Raw genomic sequence first — 26,151 nt, 5'->3', positions numbered from 1 at the left:
TGTTTTTTTATGATGTCTAAAGGTAAAGACAACATTCACAAGGCGGATCTTTTGTGCAACAGTTTCAGTAGACTCGCTCCTCACAGATAAAAGCATCATATGCAATGGTTTTTAAAATGTATGTACACGGTTACACACAAATCAACCGCCGCCAGGCAGGTCTCCTCTGTCAAATCCGTGTGTCGTGAACACAGGAGCTGGAACGCATGCCGGAGAGGTCCCTCTGCAAAATGTTATCGGCCCAGTTCATTTAAAGGGCTCTCAGTTTATCCTCTATTAGGGATCTTCTGGGGTAAAGGTAAAGCTACAACTTTTTGCAAAGTTGCTACAGGTTTTTCAGATTGCCACTGTTGCTTAGCTCATCTGAGCATTTCTACACATTGATTTGAATTAAAACCTGGAGCTGATATTTGAGGTAATACCTGGTATTGCTGATAAAGAACAGGCTGGAGTAACAGATGTGGAATGGCTAGCAGGACGACACCCTCAAGATTCCTTAGCCCTACCCCTACCAACATCAGCTGCTAAAGCACCGCCATCCAGTGATGGCAAAGCCGGACTCACTAGCCACATCCAACAAAAAAAGAACTAGGCTTGAGCTGCAGGTCTTAGAAGAGCAGTTTTTGAGGATAACATGCTCGGTCAGTTTATTCAGCTGTCATTCTATCTGCGTGTTTGTAGTTCCGTCCAGGAGTAACCGGCGGAGCTCCTGTGGGTCGGTGACGGGCAGAGAGCACGTGAAGTCCTGACAGACGTAGGCTGTGGCTACACCGCGCAGCTGCGACATGGAGGAGAGGACGGGCAGGCGCTGGCACAGGAAACTCTCCGTGTCCCCATCAGCGAGCATCAAGACCTGAAAGAGCCAAGCAAAAAGTATGTGGCATCAGATTACAAGGACAGAACTGATCAACAAGGTGCAGTAAACATTTCTTTGACCATAAATCAGTTCGCCATTATGATAACATTTATGCTTCAAGATTAGGATAATGTTTGCATATAGAAGCGTACGTGCTGAATCTCTAATTAACAAATCGGGATTAAGAGAGGTTAATTAAACTCAATCCAAGCTCCAGTTAAAATAGTTAACATCTCATCTCCAGCTAGTACTTGGTAGACCATCCTCTGTCTCAAACAAGCCACTTTAACTCCTATGGTCTTCGCTTTAAATCAGGCTTCTTTTGATTGGCTGTCCCTCAAAGACAAAAGGTTTGAACAGCAGGTGGGTGTGGCTTCTACTCTGGGGTGTGGCTTCTATGCTGACATGTGCCTGATATGACCATATTAGTATGCTGCTCTCACTGACATCAAACAGAAGACATGCTGTTATGCTTGTAAATTAATAAAAGTGAACTGAGTTGAAGTATAGTGCATCTGCTCAAAGGCAGTGATTTCAGTGAAGCTAGCCCCTCCTGTATGCTAATTCCTAATGCATACACACATTTTGTTTTAGCATCATGGAAAACTGGAATTCTGTGTGTGGGACACAGGAATTACAGCTGAGAAGCAGAAAAATCAAACGAGTGCTGGAACAGTAAATAGAAACCATTTGTTTTAATACGAACAAAAAAAAAAAGAAAGTCAGTTGTCGCCATTTGGCCAAGCGTGAAAATGGTTTGAGTAATTGGATTGTCATTTTTATGTTACTTCCATCTGTGTGGCAGCAGTCCAGTCACTAAAGAAGAGTGTTACTGTCCGGGAGAAAGATGTTCAGTGTAATTACATCTTTAAACCATTTCTGTGTCAACGCATCATCTCGGCACACAGCGCGGCCTCGTGCTGATCATGATTGCTCTCTTTATTCCTTTAATACAGCTGTACTACTCCCATACACTCACCCAAAATAACCCTCCCAAAAACACCACATTCAAACGTGGGTCAGCGGCTGCTATGCTGTCATGCCCACACCAAGTCAAGAAATTATTCTGTGTGTGTCTGTGTGGGGGATACATGCGTGGTTCACCAGTCCTGCCTGCAGCAATGACGCTTTAAAAAAAGACAAAAACCCAAACAAATAATTTAAGTATGTATTCACAAGAATGTGAATTTGGGCTTCAGGTCACCAGAGAGAGAAAAACCGGCTGCCTGTCTTTGTGCATGTCTGTGTGTCACTGCAGTGTTGGACAGGCAGCAGAGCGAAGTTAAAGAGAGCTGCCCTGTCTGGTCCCTGGGCGGTTTCCTGTCAGACACGTGTCATTTCCTCCTGGCCCTGCACCACCTCTGGTTCACAACGGAGCGAGAAATGACAATACAAACAAGGAGCGGAGGGAAAAATGAGAAAAGGAAGGAGAAAGGAGACGAGATCGGACGACTGCAGGAGGGTAGAGGTGAAACTTCTTGAGTAGACTGACATGACCGTCGGTATAATAAGCTGACAACCAGAGGCAGTATAGGAAACAAACACTGGTTACAGGTTTGAATGATCGACAGAGTATCTGCAGTATATAAACATCTAAGACAAGCTTGAGCCAGGTAGGTTAAACCTCTGCACTGTTTTATCCACACAGCAGATGAACTTAATCAGGTCTTGTTTGTTTTTCCAATAATAAATTGTACGTTTGCTAGTAAGACAAATGACCACCTTATCCTTTAGCACAGCCTGAACTATCTTAGGAAAGCTTTCCTGTTGTTTGTTCAGGCAGTCTTCAGGAACATCTTGATGTATGCAAAATCATCCAGGTAAGGAAATCCCCCAAAGTAGTCTTATGGGTCTTCAGGAATAGTTCTCCAGACGTCCCCTTTCTCTTCTTTGGAGGTCGACTGCCTTTCGTTGTGTTCTTTGTCGAGATGCCGCACTGCTTCAATAGTGCTGAGGTCCAGGCGGGGAGGCCAATCCATGACTGACAGTGTTCGATAGTGTGCTTTTCTATCCAGATTCGCTGTTCCTGCACTGACCGTGTGTTTACACTGTCATGCTGAAAAATGCAGCCATTGCGATTCACATCCTTCCCAGTTGGTATTGAATGGTGGGTCAAAATCTGAAAGTACTTTCCTAGATTGATAAATTGCATCAATTTTGACAAGTTCTCCAACAACAGCTCCAAACCATGACAGAGCCTCCACCGTGTCTTACAGATGGCTGTAGACACTCACTATTGTACATCGTTGCTGACTTCCTGCCGACATTGGTTTAGTCCTGTTAGTCCAGATCTTGTGTAATGTGGGATACCTCAGCCTTTTCTCCCAGTTTCCCTTCCTTCAGAATGTCTTCTTGACAGCCACCATTTGACAGAGACCATTGTGCTGAATGCTCAGTAAACAACTGATGCATCTCTCTGATATTGTGTCAGGTCTTTAATAGATTTTTTCCTAATTGTTAAGGTCGTCACTTTCAGATACTGATACAATTCACAGAGATGTATAATTCCTAGATGATGCATCTTAATGAGTCCAGTTACCCTCCGACACTTCCCTTTTGCACAACTATATGGTTGACAATGAATATCATTCCCATCAAAGTCAGCTGTACTTTGCATTTAGTCCAAATTTGCTAACATGCTCAACTCTAATGGCAAACCTGTTAAACACAAACCTGCTAATCATCAGCATTACCCAGCTGTCCCTGTGATTCCTTAAATGCTGCTGTGCTGCAGTACTAACTCTTAGAGCTGCTAGCAAAGCATTTAATAAAAAGATCGAAACACTGTTTTGGTATCAGTGATAAAACAACATTAATATATCAGAACTGTGATCTGGGAATATTAGAAATGTCATCCCTTCACAGAGTACATAATGATCAGTATGAAGTATGGATTAAACATAAATAATGATACAGTAAAATATCACGGTCCTTCATCTTCCTATGGGTTACCCAGTGGCTAGAAACATCCATATTTAAATTGAAATAGGCAGTAACTCTGAAGTGTACAGGTGGCTGTAATAAACTAGAGCACACAGGTACTCCCGATCCTGCTTTCATCGCTAATTGTTCTTTAGTCATTAGACAAAATTGTCTGCTGGAGGAGACTCTCCTCTTCTGTAAGCGTGCCAGCCAGCACTCACCCGGGCCACCATGCGGAACTGTTTGCATCCTCTTCACCCCGTCTCAATGAGCCTTCTCATTCACTGGCTGTCTCAGAGCTCCCCAAGTGCTCCACTCAGCCATTTAGATGCTCATTTGTGCCGATAGCCATCTGCACTTCAAAAGCCAAAAAACTATCAATAGATTACGCCGCTCAAATCCATCCATCCATCCATTCGCTTCCGCTTATCCTTTTCAGGGTCGCGGGGGGCGCTGGAGCCCATCCCAGCTGTCATAGGGCGAGAGGCGGGGTACACCCTGGACAGGTCGCCAGTCTGTCGCAGGGCCAACATACAGGGACAAACAACCATTCACACTCACATTCATTCACACATTCACACCTAGTGACAATTTGGATTATCCAATTAACCTATCCCCACAAGCTGCATGTCTTTGGACGGTGGGAGGAAGCCGGAGTACCCGGAGGGAACCCACGCAAACACGGGGAGAACATGCAAACTCCACACAGAAAGACCCCGGCCTGATGTTGGAATTGAACTCAGGACCTTCTTGCTGTGCGGCAACAGTGCTAGCCACCGTGCCACCGTGCTGCTGTGTTGAACTACTTCTGTGTCTATTACTAAATATGCTGTGTGGTAAAGAAAATTCTTCCTTAAGGGGAGCATGAAAGGATGCTGCCCACATCTTATCTTCTCAAAATTCATGCAGGCTTACGTGTTTGAAGAAGCTCAGATGATAAATAATTTTGGCACTAAAAAACAGAAAACTGTGGAAACATCACACCGAGCACCGGAGAGAGCTGTCTACAAACATTTTTGGGCATTAAATCAGGGGAAGACTGGGAAGAAGCATGATGGAGTGTGTTCATATTGGTGTGACCGTTGTCATAGCGACCAGAGGAGGATTTCCCTGCCAAACTGAACCTTTTCCACCCTGACTTGATTCTTCTTTTGGTTTCATGCCGTCCCTCCCTGGGTTCAGACCACATCCAGCCACGTGGCCTCAACTTAAAGGTCGCTCAGTAGTCTGTCTGTGTCACAACAACACGATCTGCACAGACCCCTCGGTGCTGGAAACGACCTGTGTGTGTGTGTGTGTGTGTGTGTGTGTGTGTGTGTGAAGCTGAAACAAAGAAACAGAGACAGACAGATCCAGATTACGTGTGAATGTACACACGAAGGCTTGTGGATGTGACGGACTGAACGAAGAGTCTGTGTGTGTGTGTGTGTGTGTGTGTGTGTGTGTGTGTGTGTGTGTGTGTGTGTGTGTGTGTGTGTGTGTGTGAAGCTGTAGCAGACAGCACAGTTGGCTACACATGAGAGTGCAAACTCCCACAGGGTTAATCCCCTCATACTGGGCAACCCTGAAACAAATACACACACACACACACACACACACACACACACACACACACACACCTCCCACCCGTTAAATGTCCCTACACTGACAGCTCCCTCCCACTCTACATCTCTCATTCTGCCAAAGCAGAAGAGCTCAGACATTTAAAAAGAACATGCCGTACCTGTGCTGACAGCAACTCGCAAACACACACACGCAGCTTCGGAAATCATTTTATCATACTTAGCATCCGCACAACTTGGGGGCTAAACTCACACAATGATCGCATCGAATGCGTGCTTTCAGGAGCCGCTGTCACACCTGAGGAAGAGCAATCACAGTTCTACACGCAGTCAAGCGTGAAGAGAATTACTTCCCCCATCCCTCTCACTTTTGTTTTGTCCAACTTGCACGCACACACGCACACACACACATGCATGCATGCTCACTGTGTGCTGCTCAGTCATCACTGCAACCTGACATCTGGACTTCTGCCCCAGGACAGAAACAGACAAATTCACGCTTTTACGTACATTCTGTGACAGTGTGCTGCTCATATCACCAGTCATCCAGTGACTTTAACTTTACCCTTGGGTTCATTTATTTATCTTTTCAACAAGAGAGAAGGATGAGAGGAGGTGAGTGTGCCAGAAAGAAAACTGGACAGGAGACATTTGAGAGGAAGGAGAAGGTCAGAGAAACGGGAACGGATTCGGCTGATTTGGGAGCATTAAGGAGGATTGAGCTAAAACTCTTCACAGAGATCAAAATCTGCCTTTTTCTACACTTAACTATATCCAGAACAGTTAACACACTTCAACTAAGTGCACATTTTAATGCAAGGCTTAATATTCAGTTTAAACTCAGACTCCAAATATGATCACCTACACCACATTAAAAGCAAGAATCTGGAAGCTTTCCTTATCCTTCCAAAAACAGTTATGACACACAAGGGCTCTGACGAGGATCTGAGGCTTTCCTATGGATTAAAATTTTGGACCGCCTCATATTTGAGGTGTTTCGTCTTCTTCAAGCTAACGCTTAACAGTTTTTACAGTGTGGAGTTCCCACTGTCCTGCTCACAAAGACCACTGCTGTCAAAGGAAGGGTGTGTTAAATGTGCAGAAATGTTTAGGTGGGTGGCAGTGGTGGGGGTGTAAATCAGCTTATCATGTGCATGAATATCAGGAGTTTCACAGCAGGTTACTGAAATGTGACAATATCATTGATGTTCTCCCAGTTTGTTTTTTTTAAATCCAGAGAATTAAAAAGACTGACACGAAAATGTAGAATCAAGCTAATGTCCAAAATTATGCACATTACTTGACACAAGAGCTACGAATACAGACATAAGGAAAAAAACTACAAAATAAGCCTGCACGCACGCACGCACGCACGCACGCACGCACGCACACACACACACACACACACACACACACACACACACACACACACACGCCGTCTGACCCGAGTTAGAATGAGTGGGCGAGCCTGTTCTGGCAGTGTGTTCTGTCTTTTGTCAAGCTGGGCATCAGTTTTCAGCTGCTGACAGTCTCTACAGGACCCTCTTCACTAAATCAAACTGTGTCTGCAGCAAGATGTGAGAATGCCTTGGGATCTGAGCAGAATTAACAGCCTCTCTCTTCAATCAGGCCCTGACACCTACGGCACACTTCATCAGCTTCTGTTGTGTTTAAGATGAAAGAAGATTCTCATTTTTTAATGTCGTAAAAGTCACGCCAAGTTAGAAATGCTAAAGCGATAAAATCTGACATATGAGTGATACAAGGACGAGGCCAGTAGTCTGAAATATCCCAGATATACAGGCGGGTGACTAATGAAGGAAAAAGACTTGAACCCTTGACCCCTGTATGGAGAGGATCTGCTGGCTCTGTTATGCTGGGGTGGGGGTCTGTCTCCTTAGAAGGAAGGATGACTGTAAATCCATACAAAGATGTTCTGAGGAATCACCTTTACCTTTTTGGAAGAATGTCGTTCATTACTCCAGTAACATTTCAGCGATTGGGTGATCTTTCTGGAGGAACAGTGGAGCAGATCTGGTTGTATGGAAAGGCCCAATCAAAGGTCCTCCCTTACTAATGTAACGGGGAACATTATATCAAAGACATCACAAAATGCATAAGTGTCCTACTTCACATTTAAAGAAGAATGTTAAGCACGGCTCCACAACACGGGTGGAGAATCATCCTGGTGCTACACGTTTGAAACGGCAACGGTTAGCTTTAGTTTGGTTAATATTAGAACCACCAAGAGGGTCATTTATGTAGCTGTGTATAAAACTCATCATCTCATACTTCATTACTTATCCAGTGTTTTAGTGCTGGCTAAAATGACAAATTATTACAAACACCTCTACTTAAAGCCGCCAAGAGAATTTGACCCCCAACAGAAATCACTGTAAAAATGCTGCACTTTACATTTACAGCACACCTGCATTGTTGACACATGAGCAAGAAACAGCTAGATGTGACTGATAGATGAATACACAGGGCACTGTAGTTAGATAAAAGATGAATGGTTACTACGGTGCTGACCCGGGGCTGGAAGTGTAGAGAATTGGGCAGATTTCTACTGTCAGAGCAGAGAGTCCAAAGTAGTAATCAGAGCAAAAAAAAGTGAAATACACAGCAGATCAGCTGAACTGATTTCAGGCCTGAGGAGCAGAGCCGAGGAGGGCTGCAGACTGAGGTGGAGCAATGTGGGTGGTGGTGAATGAGAGAGGCTACAAGTCCACTGAAGGAAAAGCAGACATGACAAACTTTCACTGTTTTACCTTTATAATAATTCATTTGGGGGGGTAAGAGGAAAACGATACGAAAAAGAAGACAAATGAAACCACAACATAGGGAGACGGGACAAAGCAGGGTGAGGGAGAGAGGAGACTACAATTAATGCTGCAGTGGCGTAAAAATATGTGAAGAGTAAAAAAGGTGAGCGGAGAAGAAGTGCACAGTGTATCCTATTAAGTCCTTCAGCATTCTGAGCCTGAAGCAGCATAGCTAGAAGATGGTTCAGGGACATCTGATCTAGCCCCAACTACAAGCTCTATCAAAAAAACCTAATCTTGAAAATAGAGAGGGTGTCACACTGGGAGCTGGTTCCATGGGAGAGGAGCTGACAGCTGAAGGCTCTACTTTTAGAAACTCTGGGAACCAGAGTGCTCTGTTAGGATCATGTGCATGTATGACAGGACCTGATTATTCAAGATGTTGTATGTGACGAGAAGGATTTTGAATTCAATTCTGGATTTAACTGGGAGCCAATGACAAGAAACTAATATGGGAGAAAACAGAAACAAGCAAAATGAACTCTCATCCTCTCAAAGCTGGGGGCTTTTTAGGGAATTATAAGATCGATAAAACCTGATAATAACAAACATCAATAGTCCAGCATAGAGATAATCAGTCCAACATATTTGTTTATGTGTGCACTGAAAAACATATCCTGATCAAAAGTGTACTGAAGGTTATTCTAATATACTGTAAATTATTATATTTATAGATTAAACAAAGCATATTGTGGTGAATTTTACCTGCTCAAATCTGTATCAACTTACATCAACAATATGTGGTTGTTGAATAGTGGTATTGTAAAGCGCTTTGGGTGCCTTGAAAAGCGCTATATAAATCCAATCCATTATTATTATTATTATCAATCAGAATACTACAGATGTCTGCAAATTATTATTATATAATAATAATTATAATAAAAATATTATATTATCATAATCGGCCTTTGTCAATACTCAATATCGACTCATAAGAAAAGATTTACATTCTGTTTTGCTTTTGCAAAAGCAGAAAAAATAATAGAGATGAACTTTTTTTTGAACCAAAAGAAATCTAGATTCTTGTCAGATGTAACTAATTTAATCCTTGACAGAGAGCTTGGCTCTTGTTTCAGGTGGCTTTACACTCAGGGTCACTGGAAGGCAGATGAACAGTACATCTGTGCCCCTGAGAACCACTAGCCACTAACTGGATGTGTGAGATGAAAGACTGCTGGACTCCATCTGAGGTGTTTCATTAGCTCTCAGTCGTACAGTGGGCCAGAATTGGAAATAAGGTCTAAAATTTTGCTTCTTTCTAATTCACTATGGGAAATTGTGTGAATTTCAGCACGTGTATGGATACTAGCTCTGTGTGTGAAAGATTGATCAGCTAGAACATATTTGTATGTCTTTTAATTTCAGCACAAAATGAACAAAGTGAGTTTTCAATTATTTTTCTTAGCCTTTCCAACAACACCATTCTGTTTACAGGATATCTTTGTATACTGAGATTTTAGCTTCATACTGCTGTAAAAAATGTGAGCAGAACTGAATTATTCAAGCGTTATTAACCCTCTGGGGTCCAGGGTATAATTGGCCGTTTTGACTACTTTTGATTTTACTTCTATATTTCACCTTTAAAAACTGTTCATCTTGCTTTGTTTGGTATCATTCTCTTCAGCACAGCCCTCATACCTCATATCTGGTGTCATTCCTAAAACTTACCCCCTCTTCCTAAACAACCAAATGCCACATATAATTTTGTGATTCGTTGACATGGTACACTTTAACACCAATAGGAAAGGGGTGTTTTTCTTTAAAAAAAAATTTTTGCTCCAAAGGGGAGAGTGGTTGCTAGCGCTGTCCTTAGAAAACACTGTTTATACCATTTTATTCAGACACAAAGATAGCGTGTATTTTTCTTTTATCATAACTCTCGTTTTACATGGCCTATCAACACAATTCAAAAACTGGTATATAGTTTGCAGTCCACACTTTTGACAAGTTGAAATGGAGGCTGTGCATCGTTCCATCTTGTTGTCTTAAATTGGTCATGTGATTTTGACGCACTCGTGCATCCGTCGACCCTAGAGGGTTAAAGAAAATAACTACTAATTTCTAACTTTAGTACTAATAACTACTTCATTCTTCTTGCAACTTCACAAAAAATGACTGTTTTAATTTTATATAGCTATTTTAATGTCTAATCAAGTGTGTCAAACATAAGGCCCAGGGTCCACAATCAGCCCAGCAAGGACAAGGACAGCAAGCAAGGAAAATATGAAGAGGGCAGAAAGTTTTAGAAGTTATACAACTGATAAAAATCTTCTCTATAGCCATTCTTACTACACCAAAGTAGTTAAGTAACAGATAAACAATTAAATGACAGAAAAGTTCCTGTTTTTTTACTTTCTACCATAGAAGTTTCAATTAAAACAAGAAAACTTTCATCAATCAATAAGCTGTAAGTTCTATAAATATGGGACAGTCTGGGCAGTGAGCTGCCAGAATCTTTTCTGTATTTTTAGATATTTATCGTGTAGAAAAACTGAAATTGAACTTCTTTATTTTATAGTAAGATGTCTCAGGAATTAAATGTGTAGTTAAATGTGTAGTTAAATGTCTTTACACAATGTATGTTTCACTCGGCGATCAAAGTGGCCTTCAATGGAAAATGAGTTTGACATCCCTAGTCTAAATGCTCTTTTATATCCTCTTACGCTGCTTTTGTAAATTACCTTTGATGTCTTTTGAAATTTTATGTAAAGCACTTTGAATAGCCTTGCTGTTAAAATGTGCTAAAGAAATAAACTTGCCTTGCCTCCTCGATAGAATGTTACAAGGTCCAGATACTAGATACCATTCATCAGTTTCAGATAAGAGATCCAAGTGAAAATTACATGATACTGGCTGAGGCAGATGAAGAAGTACACCAGTACAGGAAGGAGACACAGGCAGCCAACAGGAACAAAATCCAAATTGTTGCTTTGAAAATAAATTATCTGAAAGAGACAGACTAAGACTGAACTGCTTGTAGAGAATTTGCATGCAGTTCGGAGTAATGTTGATGCAGGATTTTCTTCAACACAGTTCTCCACTAAATGCAAATTGATTCTTGGCACTGTCAATGAACAAAATGCTCAGAACTGCTTTCCTTCCTTTGACTGCCAGGGAGATGTTGGCTCAGCTTAGAGTGCTTCCAACTATTTATGGGCACACAAACTTTCGTTAAAGCAGTTTTCTACTGTTCCTTTCAAAAGTTTACATGAAAGATTGAGTTTTCATGTTTGGAAATGTTGTGCTGAAATGCTACTTTTTCATATCTATACATGCTACCACAGATGATGTATTTTTTAAATAATTAAAATAAAAATGATATCACAATAGAAATACACTGTAAAAATGTGATATTAAGTTTTTTAAACTGGCTTTTGAGTTTTTTTTAAAAATGTAAAAATGTATTATTAATTAAATCCACCACCGCCAAGCTTGGGTGTGAGTAGAGCCCTCTAGTGGGTTGCCACACATGCCCAGCCCCCCGAACACCCCAACAAACAGTCCACTAGTCCAGGACCCGGGGCTTAATCAAATGTCCAGAACGACTGAAACGCGGAGTCCGAGAACTGGCTGTGGGCTCACCAGGCCGGGAAGGACAGGCCGAACCCTCCGCTTGCCGGACAAGCGCCGACGGGCACGGTGGGATCACAGAGGGAGGGTCAGAGTCCAACGTTCCGGCAGCAGGTGGGCGGCTGCGGCGGAGGGCTGGCACCACAGGCGCATCCTGCAGAATGTGTGCAGGCTTAAGTTGGTCCACTGAAACTACCTCCTGCCGGCCCCCAAAATCCAAAAGAAACCCCCTGGCCACCACCTCTGCTGTCGTGAAAGCCAGGGGAACCACCCCTGGCCACCTGGTGGTGCGATCCACCACAGTCAAAAGGTGTGTGAAACCCTGTGACTGTGGGAGTGGTCCGACCAAATTGTCGTGCACATGGTCCGAGGGGCACCTGAGTGTGCCTGTGGACCTTCGAGCGTTAGCACAGAACACACGCAGCAGCCCAATTCTTTACCGCTTTCCGCAGGCCCGGCCAAACAAACTTGTCGCTTACCAGCTTGACCGAAGCCTGTAAGCCCGGGTGAGAGAGAGCATGGATGGAGTCGAAAACACGACGGTGCCACGAAAGGGGAACGACGGGGCACGGGCGACCCATAGACACGTCGCAAAGCAAACGCGGACCGCCATCCCACACCGGCGTGTCTTCCAGCATGAGGCTCGTCTTTCTTTATAAGTTGCAATAGGAGAACCGTTAGCCGCAATCAGCTGCAGTCCGTGGCCTGCTGCTAAGCGGTCCGCGGCGGTGGGCGTGATGAGGCTCTTCTGGGAGCCAGAGTCCAGCAGAAAACAGCGCCCGGAGCGTGAGTCTTCAATGAAGAGCAGCCTTTCCATATCGTCAGCGACTGCGGCAGGCAGCAACGCGCTCTGGCGCCAAAACGCTGATGGTAGAAACAAAAATCTTTCCCGCGGTGTGTAGCGGTTCCTGCCGTTAGTGCCAGCTTGTCCGCTCTGGAGAAGGCTGTTGGGGGTGTCGCCGGCAGATCCACGGCCGAGGCATGCACTCCAAATGTGTGGGAAACCAGCAGGATGCGATCTGCCTCTTCAGCCAGGGAGCGGTACTCCTGCGCCGCTAGAAACGGGGAGCTGGCGAGGCCAGTTCTCACAGTGACAGGCAGTTGTCTGGTAAAGAGATGGACGAAAAGGAATCCTCCGTCGTCCGAACCGAGCAAGGACAACATGTTTTCCGTGAGTTCAAGAGCCGTGCCTCTGCCCAGCCTGGAGAGGGAAAGAAGTTTCTTGGCTTGCTCCGCACCGGAGAGGGTGTATCGCCGCGGGAGTAGGTCCTTAAGGGCGACATATTTCCCTTGCACGGGCGGGTCCCGGAGGAGGGCCATCGCACGGCGGGTGGCTAGCAGGTTGAACGATGCCACCACATGATGAAATTTCGTGTCGTCAGCCGAGATGCCGGGGAGAGCAAACTGAGCCTCCACGCGGACAAACCATGACGAGGGGTCGTGGAGCCAGAAGTCCAGCAACTGGAGCGCCACGGCAAACGTAGCCACAGCAAACATAGCCACAGCAGGAGCTAGAGGGCCGGCAGTAGCTGGCCGTCCAGGGCGAACTCCATGGTTCGATGCGTGTTCAAGGTAGGGTCACCAATATGGAGGCATGGGACACACAAAGTTGTAGCATTTTCAGCACAACATTTCAAAACATTATTTTTGATTGATTTAAACTAACCTAGACTACAAAAGGAGAGTGTAAGTAACACCAAACAAGATGTGTTTGTCAGCTTTAGTCTGCAACTGTATTGCAGTCTACCTAGTTCCAGGTTTGGAAACTTTAACTAAAATTATTACATTTTGTCGTAGCATGCTGTGTAGAGGAATCATTTACTCAAAAAAAATCTCAGAAGTTAAATTTATGCTGCGAGTTTTCCAAGACAAAAGCAAATCTTGAGTTTTATTTAAATACAGGAAAGATACACTGATGGGTATCAAGTGTCAAAGTAAAACTTGCTAAGGGAGATTTAACCAAATATGAGTGAAATTGCATGTATATATTTGAACATGTAAGTATAGTTTTGACCTTGTGTGCATTAGAGGAAATTCTTAATAAATTCAAACTTGTGAACACAATACTTGTTTTTTTTTTAAAGGTAATTCTTTGGAAAGAAAAAAAAAGTTCAAAGAAAGTATTAAATATATATATGCAAACTTCTGTCCACAACTGTGGGAAAAATCTTTTTACAAGCATAAGAACGATCAAACAAACATCTTGCTACACCTGTGATTACATGAGAAAGAATTTCACAGCTTATAGAGAGGGAAAGAATGACCCAAAGGGATATACAGTTGCAAAATGCCTGTATTTATGTATGTGTAAATGTGTATCCACACACAGCATAAGGATATTTACTGAGCTGAGATATGGACAAGCACGAAGCATCAAGCATGGCTACAGCACTCAAGATACCACGGGCAGAGGATTATATCGCACACATGCCACTAAAGCTGTCAACTCTGCTGAATCATGAGTGTACATGCAGCTTCACCGTTGCTTTATGAAGATGAAAAGAAAAAAAAAAAGTAACATTCACTTAATGGATGAATGTGTAATGCTTTAGATTAACAAATATTAGAAGAATGGAAGGAGGTGAATGTAATGTGAAACTGAATATCTAAAGGATGTTCATTTGCAAAATAGCAGAGACAAAGCAGGAAAAAGAGGATAAGTGGCTACCTGAATGCATTAAAGTAAGCATGAAATGCACTTTTCCTCTACATGAACCATCTGGGGCCATCTGGGGCCTTTCCCAGACCTGTCAGTCAGACTGTTTTCTACTCTGGATGGTTACTGGGCTTAACAGGTCATCAAGGTATTGGCGGCTCAGGTGGTAGAGAGAGTTGCCGAACAATCAGGAGGTGGATTGATTCCTGGCTTTACATGTCGAAGATGCTGAAGATGCCCAAGTTGCCTCTGACGCATCCATTAGACTATAAATGTTGGCTAAAAAGTGCTTAGGAATAAATAAAAGCACTGAAATTGTGTGTTTTTAAGTGGCTTGTGGTAGAAAGCACTTTGAGTGGTCAAAGTGAGCAGAAAGTTGCTACAAGTATGAGTCTGTTTAACAGAACAGAAGAAACAATTCTTAGCGGACATATGCAATCTTTTAAGGAGCTTTCATGAGTGACCGAGGCTCAGCGAAACAAAGAGACACAACAGGACACAGAGTGAAACAACGGAGCTTAAAGATCACTGAGGACCCTGGGCATGCCTAACTCTAATCCTCTTTTTTACAGTCGTGTTACCATTGCAAGTTGGCTAGTAGATACTGTCTCTTATCTCCACCCATCCCCTCCTTTCCCTTTCTCTACTCACACTCCATATCACCCTGCTAACTGTTCCCCCATGTCTCTAAGGTCTTGTTAGGGATTCCCAGTTGTTCGCAGACATTTTCAAAAGGACTCTCCTCTTAATAGGCCACGGTCCATCCTTCTACTCTACGATTTGTCCTATTCTCTCTGCCTCACTCTCGTCTTTCGAAAGGCACAGGGAATGCGAAATATATCCATCTACATTTAATTCCATTTAATAATTCTTACATGGTATTTCTTAAACCATAAAAAATCTCTCTGTCCTAAGCATATTTTCTAACGCTCACATTTTACAGTCCTCCATTAGACGTGCCACAAACACTTTCCAGATTATGGGACACATATTGCTGAAGTTTTTACTTAAATACACTCGAGAGAGGAACAGCAACTCTATTGCTCTCTGTGACAGTTTGCTTATAATAGAGTTACACAAAGTTACTTGGCTAGTTTTCTGGGGGGAAGGCTGATGAATAAGCAGAGCTGACAAGACACAGTCGGGCTCAGTGGGAACTCACAATGGGAATTACAGTTCTTGTAAAGCATTATTCAACTCATAAAAGATCATGTGTAAATCTTGGGCTGACAGAAATTCATAATTTGAACCACTATCAATGCCACTGCCAACATGCTTTGTTGCTTACATTACTAAGCAGCCTTGAGATCACAGCTTGATGAATGTAAATCTTCATGTTTAGTGTTGAATGTATTCCATTTTCTAGAAATGTATTCTAAAAATGCTGATCAGACAGACCAATGGAGAAATCTTGATTTTTCTTTTTTAACCACCAAGATTAACCAGCACACAGTTCAAAATGAAGCTTTCTTTCAACAATTCCAACCCTCTTTCAAAAGTAATGTTCCTAGAGAACTAAATTACATTTACTTACCTTACTTACCAAACATTTTTCTCTATAGCAATAAAACCTTAAAATTTTAAAGAGAGACATTCATCAGGTTGATAATGGCTTTTTGACCTTGAACCCCCATCCTGTCTCATTGCCTTGATCATCTACTCTACACCTATGTCTAGTTTGCCCCAAGTGTATAAATAGTCCTCTTTTCTCCTTTGTCCCTGGGTCTGTTAAATTCCCCAAGTATGTTTGAACTGTACGATCTCGTGGGTGTTTTTGGACTTTGTTTTGACAACTCTCATCTCTGCATCAGCCCTAATAAACGTTAACTCCTGTTTAATCAGCCACAAACACAGTGAAGAAATTTAGTTTAATGACTCAAAGCAGTGAATGGACCCTAGCGAAGACCTTCTAGTTTCAGCTGCCTCTGTTAGGACATCTGCCATAAACACAGCTATGTGTCTAACTCCAGCACCCAGGTGGATTTGTTTAAAAAATGAATTAAACAAATAAATAAATAACTCAGTAGTCATAGAGTTGTTATGAAGGGAGAAACTATCAACAAAAACAACCTTTTGGTACCAGGTTGAAACATGTTTTTTTAATCCTGAAGGTGCTCAAGTGGCAGTTTTTGGCACTTGCACACACGTTGCCTCTTGGGTAAAACATGTTATCATTTTGATAATGTCATCTCTTTGTTATAAACCACAAAAAGTCTCGGTAAGCATTACTATGTGGAGATTTGCAAAAGACGCTAAACCATTCTGACTCACAAATGTGCCCAAATGCAGACATGGTAAAAGAAAAAGGAAGCGAATTACTCAGTACAGGTTGAACATTATTGGAGTGCAAATATGGATGTAATGCTTTCGAATCAGTGACTCACAGAGGTCACTAACATGAAGATGATACAACAACTTTGCAAGTGTTGTTAGAATATTAGCCTTATTTTGAGAACACATTCTGACTGCACACTTTTAGAGCAAAGAAATTCCACACGTTGGTGTTTTCAGTGCCAACGTGGCTTTGAAGAAGAAAATTTAGCCACCATCAATTTATCATTTATACCTGTGTTTTTCACACTGTTAACATATTTTCCACAAGATAGACCTCATGTCCTAAGTAGAGGAGGCACACTAGAAAAACTGTTTCTAGTCCTACCAATGTAAGACTAAGATTCATGTCACAAAACACCACTGTAACACTGTAGTGTCTATCCCTATCCTTAGGCCCAATTGCTAAAAAAGACTGCATCTCTATTTGTATTGCAAATCCCATACTACAATTCCTGTACTTACACAATCAACAAACCCTAACCCGACTCTAATCAAGCTATGTTTCTGTGTAATAGAAAAATTAACCACAATTTATTGCAGCAATTACAATCAAGAGCGATGTTTCGGTTTAACGGAGGCCTATAATTGATTCCAACAAGCAAAAAGTGAAGAAGCAGCTCCGAGTGCTGGAGTGAATTGAGAAGTGCAGACTCTTGCGGTGAATTAAAATAGTAAGTATTTTAAATGAAGTGTGAAGAAATAAAAATGTACGTGTGTGTGTGCGTGCATGCTCTAGATTAGCATGAGTTGAGTTCTGAGCACCTCATTCACCACAATTAGTTTGTGGCGGTCTAAAACCAGGAAAACAGGCAAGGAGTAATTGGATTTAAATTAGACATGTTCTCTGCTCATAGCTACCTAATGTAACGTGGAGCACAGTCCTCTTACTCTTCCTTCGACTTCTTCCCTTTATCTCATTTACCAACCCTCAATCTCTTCCCACTCCTGATGCTTATATAACCCACCCAGCTGACTCCATCATGCACTTTACCCCTTACTTGCATTATACCCATTCCCTTCCAGTTCATTTGGTGTTTTTACGTGTCATCTTGTACATTATCTGTTTTAGATCATGTTTTCTACTTTTCCTTGTTCTTGCTACCAGAAATGAATTACTTTAAAGGAACAGATCAAAGAATCTGTACCAAGAAAGTGTCGAGGTTTTTATTATTTCATAGGTTTTAAAACATTTCACAGAACAGAATCATTTCTCTTAAGAGTTTTTAAATGATCTTTTATTAGCTAATGACTCTGTGGACAGCATTATTTTAAGGCTTTAGATCTAACCAGTTTCACAGGGTTCTATTCTATTACTTTGCCAGGTATCAATTCTGTGCTGATGATTTCCAAATCTACCTGCTCCTAAAAGTATTACATATTTTGTCAAGTGACATTAAAGTCTGAATGACCTTAATTTTTTTTTTTTTACTTTAATGAGAAGTATGAATTACAATAATAAAAACCAATTAGTTCCAGCGATGATCCAAAACTGGACCTGTGTCCAATGTCTCCAAAGGTTGATTCTGTTGATCTGGACGTAGCATTTTTAGTTTCCATTATAAATAAGCTTGGTGTGAAAATGGGCTGTAACTTAAAGACTGAACAAACAATTCTTAATTCATTTGTTCAATTAGGTTTTTACCAACTAAGGCTTCTAAGGTCAAGCACTTCTTATTTATTATTAACTTTTGGAAAGTTATACATGCTTTTATTACTAAGAGCCATTTCGTTCGTGACCGACACAACACTACTTTTGTCAACTTTTTAAAAAAAATAAAATTGGATTGGATTGTTAAATTGGATGCTCAAATTAGACATGGCTAAAGTTTCAAGCCATATTTAAGCATATGATAAAGTAACCCCTGTAAAGCCAAAACTAAGGCTTTACGTTCAGAGTTATTTAGTACGTCAGCACTAAATCCACACCCATCTGCTGCTCAATCCCTCTGTTTAAAAAATGTAACCAATCAGAAGGAAAGCTATGTTAAAAGTAAGTGGAAAGGCGCTAAAAAAAGCTGGTTTCTAACAGCAGTGAAGGGCTTCACAAAGGTTCACTATAAAATAAGCATTATTCTAAACACTGAACCATTAAACTGGAACAGTTTGCAGCCGAGAGTGAAGTGGTGGGAATGAGAATCAGCACCTCCAAATCTGGGGGCATGGTCCTCAGCCGGAAAATGGGTGGAGTGTCCAGTCCGGGTCAGGGACGAGTTCCTGCCCCAAGTGGAGGAGTTTAAGTATCTCGGGGTCTTGTTCACGAGTGACGGGAGAAGGGAGCGGGAGATTGATGGTCCATCATGTTGAAGAGAGAGCTGAGTATAAAGCGAAGCCCTCAATTTACCAGTAGTTCTACACCCCTACCCTCAACTATGGTCACAACCTGTGGGTAGTGACCAAATGAACAAGATCGCGGATACAAGCGGCGGAAATGAGCTTCCTCCGAAGGGTGGCTGGCCTCTGCCTTAGAGATAGGGTGAGAAGTTCAGCCATCCAGGAGGGACTCAGAGTAGAGCCGCTGCTCCTCCACATTGGAAGGAGCCAGTTGAGGTGGTTCAGTCATCTCATAAGGCGGCCTCCTGGGCGCCTCCTGGGTGAGGTGTTCTGGGCATGTCCCAGCCAGGAGGAAGCCCCAGGGCAGACCCAGGACAAGCTGGAGAGATTATATCTCTCTCTCGGTTGGCCTGGGAACGCCTTGGTGTTACCCCGGACAAGCTGGAGGAGGTGGCTGGGGAGGGAGAGGTGTGGGCTTCTCTGTTTATGCTGCTGATTAAATTGCTGATTAAATTTCTTGATAATCAATTAACAGGCGAACTGCTTGAGCACAGTTTTATTTTTTCTTAATTTCTTCCTTTTCCCTTCCTCTAGTTTGTAATCACATCACGTACATGTGAACTTTTGTCCTCACTTATTTATCTTATATTTGCATGTGAAACTGTGTATCTCCCAGAATGTGTTTATGTGCTCCAAGTGTTGCTTGTGAACAAACTGTATCAGAAAGTCCGTGAGTGTATTTTACATCTGCTGTAGGCAGTGATGCCATTCCTCTCAAAGTGTGATGTCTCATCTCCAAAAATAGGTTTATGTGCATGTTTATTGTTGTGCAGGACCATCAAATCTCATCCTGGCTGAGACAGCTTCTACTGCCACTAAAGTTGGCTCTTGCCACTATATCTGGACACACACAGATACTATGTGCACACACACTCTGTCCTCTGCCTCATTTACTCCCTCTCAGCCTCCCCCTTCATCTCACTCTGAAGGCTCATTAGAACAAAATCTGTATCTGACGTGTCACTCAAACAGACTCCAGGAGTCTTTGTTTCTTTGCTTCTAAAAGCACAAATGCAGAGTTATACTGTAAACTGTTCCATCTTTACATTCAGTATCTAACAAGATACCAGTGAAGCCTCTTTTTTTCTATTCCATGTCTTCGAGATAAAAAATAAATACATAAAATTTCCTCGACTATAATGTTTCTACTTCTTTTCTGTATTCTTTTTAACCATATTACTGTTTTCAGTCCAAAGAACATTTTATTCTTTTACTCTAAGTGGTGTAGTGCTGATCACTTACTGCCTCACAACAAGAAGGCTCCTGGTTCACCTCTCTGTATAAAGTCTGTGTGTTTTCTGTGCACGCTGAAGTTTATTTGTGTGTGTATGTAGCAGCTACACTGATCCATCATAGTCATCATGAAATGAAAGAAAACAAGAGGAGGACATTTCCGAGTGTTGGATTGATTTTTGAATCACAGTGTAATTTGACAGTGCATTTGCGGAGCTTCTCGATTATCTCATCTCCTTAACTTTTTCCCCACCGGGCATTTTTGTCAATGAAAAACTTGAAGTGTGCTGAAGAGCACAGGAGTGACAGCTGAGTCATTTTACACAAGAAAAACAAACAAACAGGGACAAATTTCTCATACGTCACTACACAAGGGCTCGTCTGTGAGATGGCCTCCTCATGCGCGATTACAATACGAGGCTACAATTTAGCCTACATAGTCACTGCTGCTGCCAGCATTTATCCACCCACCTGGTGGGGTGACCATGATACCCCATCAGCCTTACGTGGCTAAGGGGTAAAAAATGGTGACAGAAAGAGAAGCTGGAATTGCACAGGAGGAAATGACACCACCGAATGGGCCGATCACAGCTGCACTGACATGACGTGGTTACCATTCTGAGGGGCTGCAGCGTAAAATCAATGAGCAATAAAAACTAAATTTTTCATGACCAACTTTCTCATTTAAATGAACCCAACTTGAAAATAAACCTGTCTTTATTATTGATGTGACCATTTCTCCTGACTGAGACAGTACCCCATCAGAGAAATCACTGTCATTACCCTGAATATAACATGGCTGAGCATGTGACAGTACACAGTGTACATCAGCCTTAATAATACATCCATCCTGATAATGGCTCCATCCAGCTCGGTCCTGATCTGTGTCTCTCTGCGGGGATCTGGAATGGCTTGATGTTACTGCAGCCACTGCCTGATACTGCACAACTCATCTATATTTCAGTAGGGCAGTGTGGAGTGTGTGTGTGTGTGTGTGTGTGTGTGTGTGTGTGTGTGTGTGTGTGTGTGTGTGTGTGTGTGTGTGTGTGTGTGTGTGTGTGTGTGTGTGTGTGTGTGTGAGAGAAAAGACAGGGCGAGAGATGGAGTGGACAATCACTGCTTTAATTTAGTAGTCTAATTCTGGTTGCAAGCTGGGCAAATAAGTGAATTTAAAGAGAAGTGTTATAGTGAGAGCTGTGAATCTGTGCTGGAGCCCTTTCTTTGTTGAGTTTCACTTACTCAACAAGCTTGTAAAGATTCTTTTTACAATTTAACCCAGCGGTCCCCCACCCCCGGGCCTCGGACCGGTACTGGTCCGTGAGTCGTTTGGTCCCAGGCCACGAGAGTTGAGGCTCAGGTGTGAAATGTATGGTTTTCAGGGTTTTTATCGGTTTTCAGCGTTATTTTATCGTTTTTATCGTTAACTCGGTTTTCCTTGGTCTTTTCACGTGTGTTATGAATAAATCTTCTTTTTTTCGGTACAGGTACTAGTTTTATTTTGTTGTATTTATCCGCGACACCTTAAAGGCCGGTCCATGAAAATATTGTCGGGCATAAACCGGTCCGTGGTGCAAAAAAGGTTGGAGACCGCTGATTCAACCCACAAAGTGACAAAAGCAGCAGAAAGCTACAACACCAAGGAGCTTTCCTGTGGATGCACTCTGGACCTTAACATCCATAACAGACAGTGACTGTCTCCGACCTCACCCTCTCAAAGTCAAAGCCACGCAGAAATTTTTCTTCCATGCTGTCAAGATGTTCTGAGATAGAGGCTGGCACCAAATCACAGGCATGTGTGAAAGCATGGCCTTTTTAAGTCAACTCAGATCTGACCACATCAGACGTAAAGGCAAATAGTCACATGAAATTTTCAATTTCATTACACCCACCCCCCCCCCCCACAGAATGACACAGAATACTAGAAACTAGTATTTTCACCTGAGATTTTTTATGTATTTTTTTGATAAACAAGTTACAGTAAGTAAAAGGTCTCTTTTATCTACATTCTGTTACTGGCTCATCTTCTAGCTTTGTTTCCTTTTGTGTCAAAATTTTCTAAAAAAGACATTTTTTTAACGCTCACAAATTGGAAACCTCTGGTGCTTGTTTGACAATCTTTTAGGTTTTACTCTAACATGTTCAGTTTACAAAGAAAGCAGGTTAAAGGCACTCCCACACTGGATTTTCACCACGGGTAACCTGCCATTATATACAATTTATGCTGTTGTTGTTTTTTTAACATTTATTATATTTAGTGTGAAACACAGAGAAACATTTTTTGTCTGAAAGCACTGAAAAATGTTGGCTAGCCACAGTGAATTTAAGACTGACAGCTGTCCAGTTCTTAACTACCAGCCTCCATCAGGGCTAGCAGGAAGACAAGTAAGGCCTTCACCGACTGCAGAGTTAAGATTTAGACCTACTGGGCCTTTCAATGTCAGCAACGGGCTTTAAGGTCAACTAATGCCCCCAAAGAGATAGCTGGGAAGTTATTACACTGAGGAGTGGAAAAGAGAGAAGCTCAGGCTGACCTTTAAAAAACCACACTTAAATCAGCCAACGCCACAGGCGCTGTTCTACGTTGGGCTCACTCTGCTTCTGTGTGTCAGTGTGTGTGCACGTTTAGAAGGTTAGTGCAAATCTGCTGCCTCCTTAAAGACACTGACGCTGGAGTAAATCAGCATGCGTCTACAAAGCTGAAAGCTGATCTTTGCTTTAGCGATTGGTGATATATTTTTCTCAGTTTGTCGAAATGATGCATCACTTTCAATCAAACATGATGTTGAAAGCTTACCTTATACGGGAGGAAGAGGGACTTGACTGCTGCTAGGAGACTTGTGGTATCTGGAGCATCCCTCTGGCCACAGATCACAATCTAAAAAAGATAAATAAAAAAAAATAGAAGAGGGAGGGTGAGGAAAAAAAGATTATGTGGATGAAAGAAGAAGGAAGAAAGAGGAAAGAAGTATAATAAGACCAAAGCAATGGGGGGGAAAGGTGACACGTGGGACGAGGAGATGGAGAGGAAGTGATATAGGTCAGTACTGTATTTGTAGCACTAACAAGGGAGGCAGGTGTTTTCTCTGGGATTGCCTTCCCCTGCTTTACTTCTCAGTTTGTTACCCTCGCGCTGTTACCCTGACCTGTCACCCTGTCATCTATGACAGACAAACCCCTAACTAATCCTGTTTTAGGCTCCTGTTATTCCCTTCTCTCACACGCTTTCAAACTTAAAATTTTCTTTGAGTGTTACAGAAACTTTGGGCTAACTCCTGCTGTGCCTGCTAGTTTTGGTGGTTTCAGGCTAAACTGAGGGTGTTAATATTTCAAAGCAGTTACATAACTGAACAGCTGAAATAATCCCTTAAATGCACAAGTCCTGTTTAAAAACAGGGGAAAATGATTAAGAGTCTGTGTGTCCAGGGATTAGATGTGCAGGGAGCTTAGAGAGGTGCTGTCCTCAGATGACCTACGGGCCATGAAATGGGGTGAAAAATATGTATCAACAAATTAGCTGCTTGCTTAAGGAGGACTCTTGTAAACAAATGTTTATCCAAACAGGGTTTATATGATGGGCGCTGAGCTTCCAAGTTAATAATGAAAAAGTAGCAGCGGGAGGAGAAACAGCACAGGACATAAATATTGTGAATGGTGAGGATTATTGAAGGCTACTTGGCTCTAACTCCACTTTCATTAGTCAGTAAATTACACACACAGCCACTTTGTTCACAGTCTAACTCATGATTATTACTGGGATCGAGGTTTACCAATGAAGCTAAAGAAATACAACATTGTTTAAAAAAATTCTTATTTTTTTAATTACTGCAAAACTTTCATACATTCCAGTTTCATTATATATAAAGTGAAAGATTTTTCATCCTTCATTTGATTTAGAACACTTCCTCAGCTTAAGGATGTGCGTGACTACTTGACTAGATGACTAACTGTCGCTGCTGGTTGGTACCAGACATTCTGCTCATTTAATCTAATTGTTAACATTTCAATCGATGCCAGCAATTTATTGTGTCGTAAAGGTTATGCATCCATGAGCCACCAGATGGAGCTGCAGCCCCAAGATCACTGTAGAAACCCCCATAAATCTGTAAATCTAGGCTTGATCCTTTATTTAAGTCACTGCTAGTCAAGCTGGTTTGATAGTCTGATCGGACGAAGGAGGGAGAAAGGTTTCACCCACCACAGCAGGGCTGTAACTAAAGATTATTCATGTAGTGATCTAATTTGCCTTTTTCTTTAACTTTCTAAAACGGACCCATTCAGACCTGGCGTCACAGCTCCAGGGTGCGGGCGCTAATCACGCACTGCGGTAGTGCTGTTGTGGGAGGAAAGCTCCACTTTGCACAATCTACATTTAATGTTTATCTTAATCTCTCATTTCCATTTTCTTCCGTCCTCCTTGTTTTGCGGTCAGTTACAAAAACACATTTACGTGGTACTAGCGTCTGATGCGTCGACAATAAATTTCTGCGCAGGCGATGTCGTCGATTATGCTGAGGAATAGTTGCAGCCCTACACCACACGCACACTCCTGTGCAGCCCCTCATTTAGTCGACTAAGAAATTAGTTGCCAGGAGCTGAGATCAAAAACTGATTTACAATACAAAAACAACTTCTGAACACAATGTTACTTATTACTTTAAAAGCAGACACAAATGTGATATAAAAACAAAATGGACTTGACTGAACTAAAAAGCTCCCTGCTATCTTTTTTCATTAAATGAAAAATCGTTTTGATTTCAGGGAACAAAAATCGTAACCTTTTTTTTTTTTTGTTCAGTAAAAGATGTTTAACAGTGATAACGTAAATGTGGGTCACAAACTGATCCAGGTGGGCCGCGCAGCATAATTTACAATAAATACCTAAAAAAATATATTTGATTCTTACAAACAAATTACATTTCAAGTGCACAGAAAAGCATCGTTTTAAAAGTCACACCTTTTAGACTTTTATACAACTTAATCCTGTTTGATAACTTTATAAAATTAGATGCACTTATTATTTAACCCTACAGGATAAAATCCTTTAGGATTGGTTTCAAAATCAACACATTTTTATTTTAAAAGTTTTGGGATTCTAAAGAACTTCTGAGGGTTTAAGGGGTTTCAAAATAACATTATTATTATTATTATTATTATTATTATTCAGGTTTTCAGACCATTTCCTGATCTTGAACTCATCTCACATTTCATAGTAACCAGGAAACTTAATTTGGAAAGAAAAACTAAGATTAAAACAAATGAATGACAAAACACGCACAGGAAACGTTTCATTTTTCATTTGTGAGACGATCAGAGTGACTAAAAGTTTTGTGTGTCCCATTTCAAACTGTGCCGTGGAAGTTTAGGAATGGCTGAAACACAATACAGTAAAGTACAGTACAGTAGGGCTGCTTGCTGTGATTTGCAATCGGAAGGAATAGTATACGTTATCTCTGTCTTTCACTTTTTGCAATATTTGTTATTATAAAAAAAGTTAACAAACAGACATGACTTTAGGCTCTGGTTGCTTCATGGCATCTGTAGTTTGACCAACTAAAGAGAGAACTTTATTACCCAAATATGCAAACATCATCAATCAATAAAACTTTATTTGCAGTGCTGTGGAGAGATGTAGTGGAATAGTTTCATACTGATTCACGTTCACTTTACTGCATGGTTACTGAGTATACAAGAGAATCAGTTAAATCTGTTTCACCAGCTTCTTGTTCAGCTTTTGTTTCTGCTATGCCACATCATTTTCTTCAGTTTTTGTTTACCGCTAAATGCAAATTGCATGACAAACTGTGTTTGCACAATACATCATTCAAGCAGAAACCTTTGCCTTTAGTGGGTGGATGCAAAAAT

General features: G+C 41.8%; 1 protein-coding gene across 1 annotated transcript in view; it reads right to left on the bottom strand.

Annotated features, from left to right (window-relative positions):
• Positions 1-26,151, bottom strand: part of spata20 (spermatogenesis associated 20) — an 82,615-nt gene continuing 56,464 nt past the window's right edge. Inside the window, exons 15-16 of the mRNA XM_085415755.1 lie at positions 23,084-23,164; positions 1-853 (exon numbers count right to left, since the gene is read on the bottom strand). Of these exons, the coding sequence (XP_085271881.1) occupies positions 659-853; positions 23,084-23,164 (276 nt within the window). The 3' untranslated portion in view covers positions 1-658. The remainder of the gene's footprint in view (positions 854-23,083; positions 23,165-26,151) is intronic.

The sequence above is a fragment of the Rhamphochromis longiceps genome, linkage group LG8 (genome assembly GCF_057381845.1).
Source record: "Rhamphochromis longiceps isolate RC_006_pf linkage group LG8, R_longiceps_female_GT1.1, whole genome shotgun sequence".
In the NCBI taxonomy this organism is placed as follows: domain Eukaryota; kingdom Metazoa; phylum Chordata; class Actinopteri; order Cichliformes; family Cichlidae; genus Rhamphochromis; species Rhamphochromis longiceps.
Note: the sequence above shows the minus strand (reverse complement) of the source record. Positions and strands in the feature narration are given on the sequence as shown.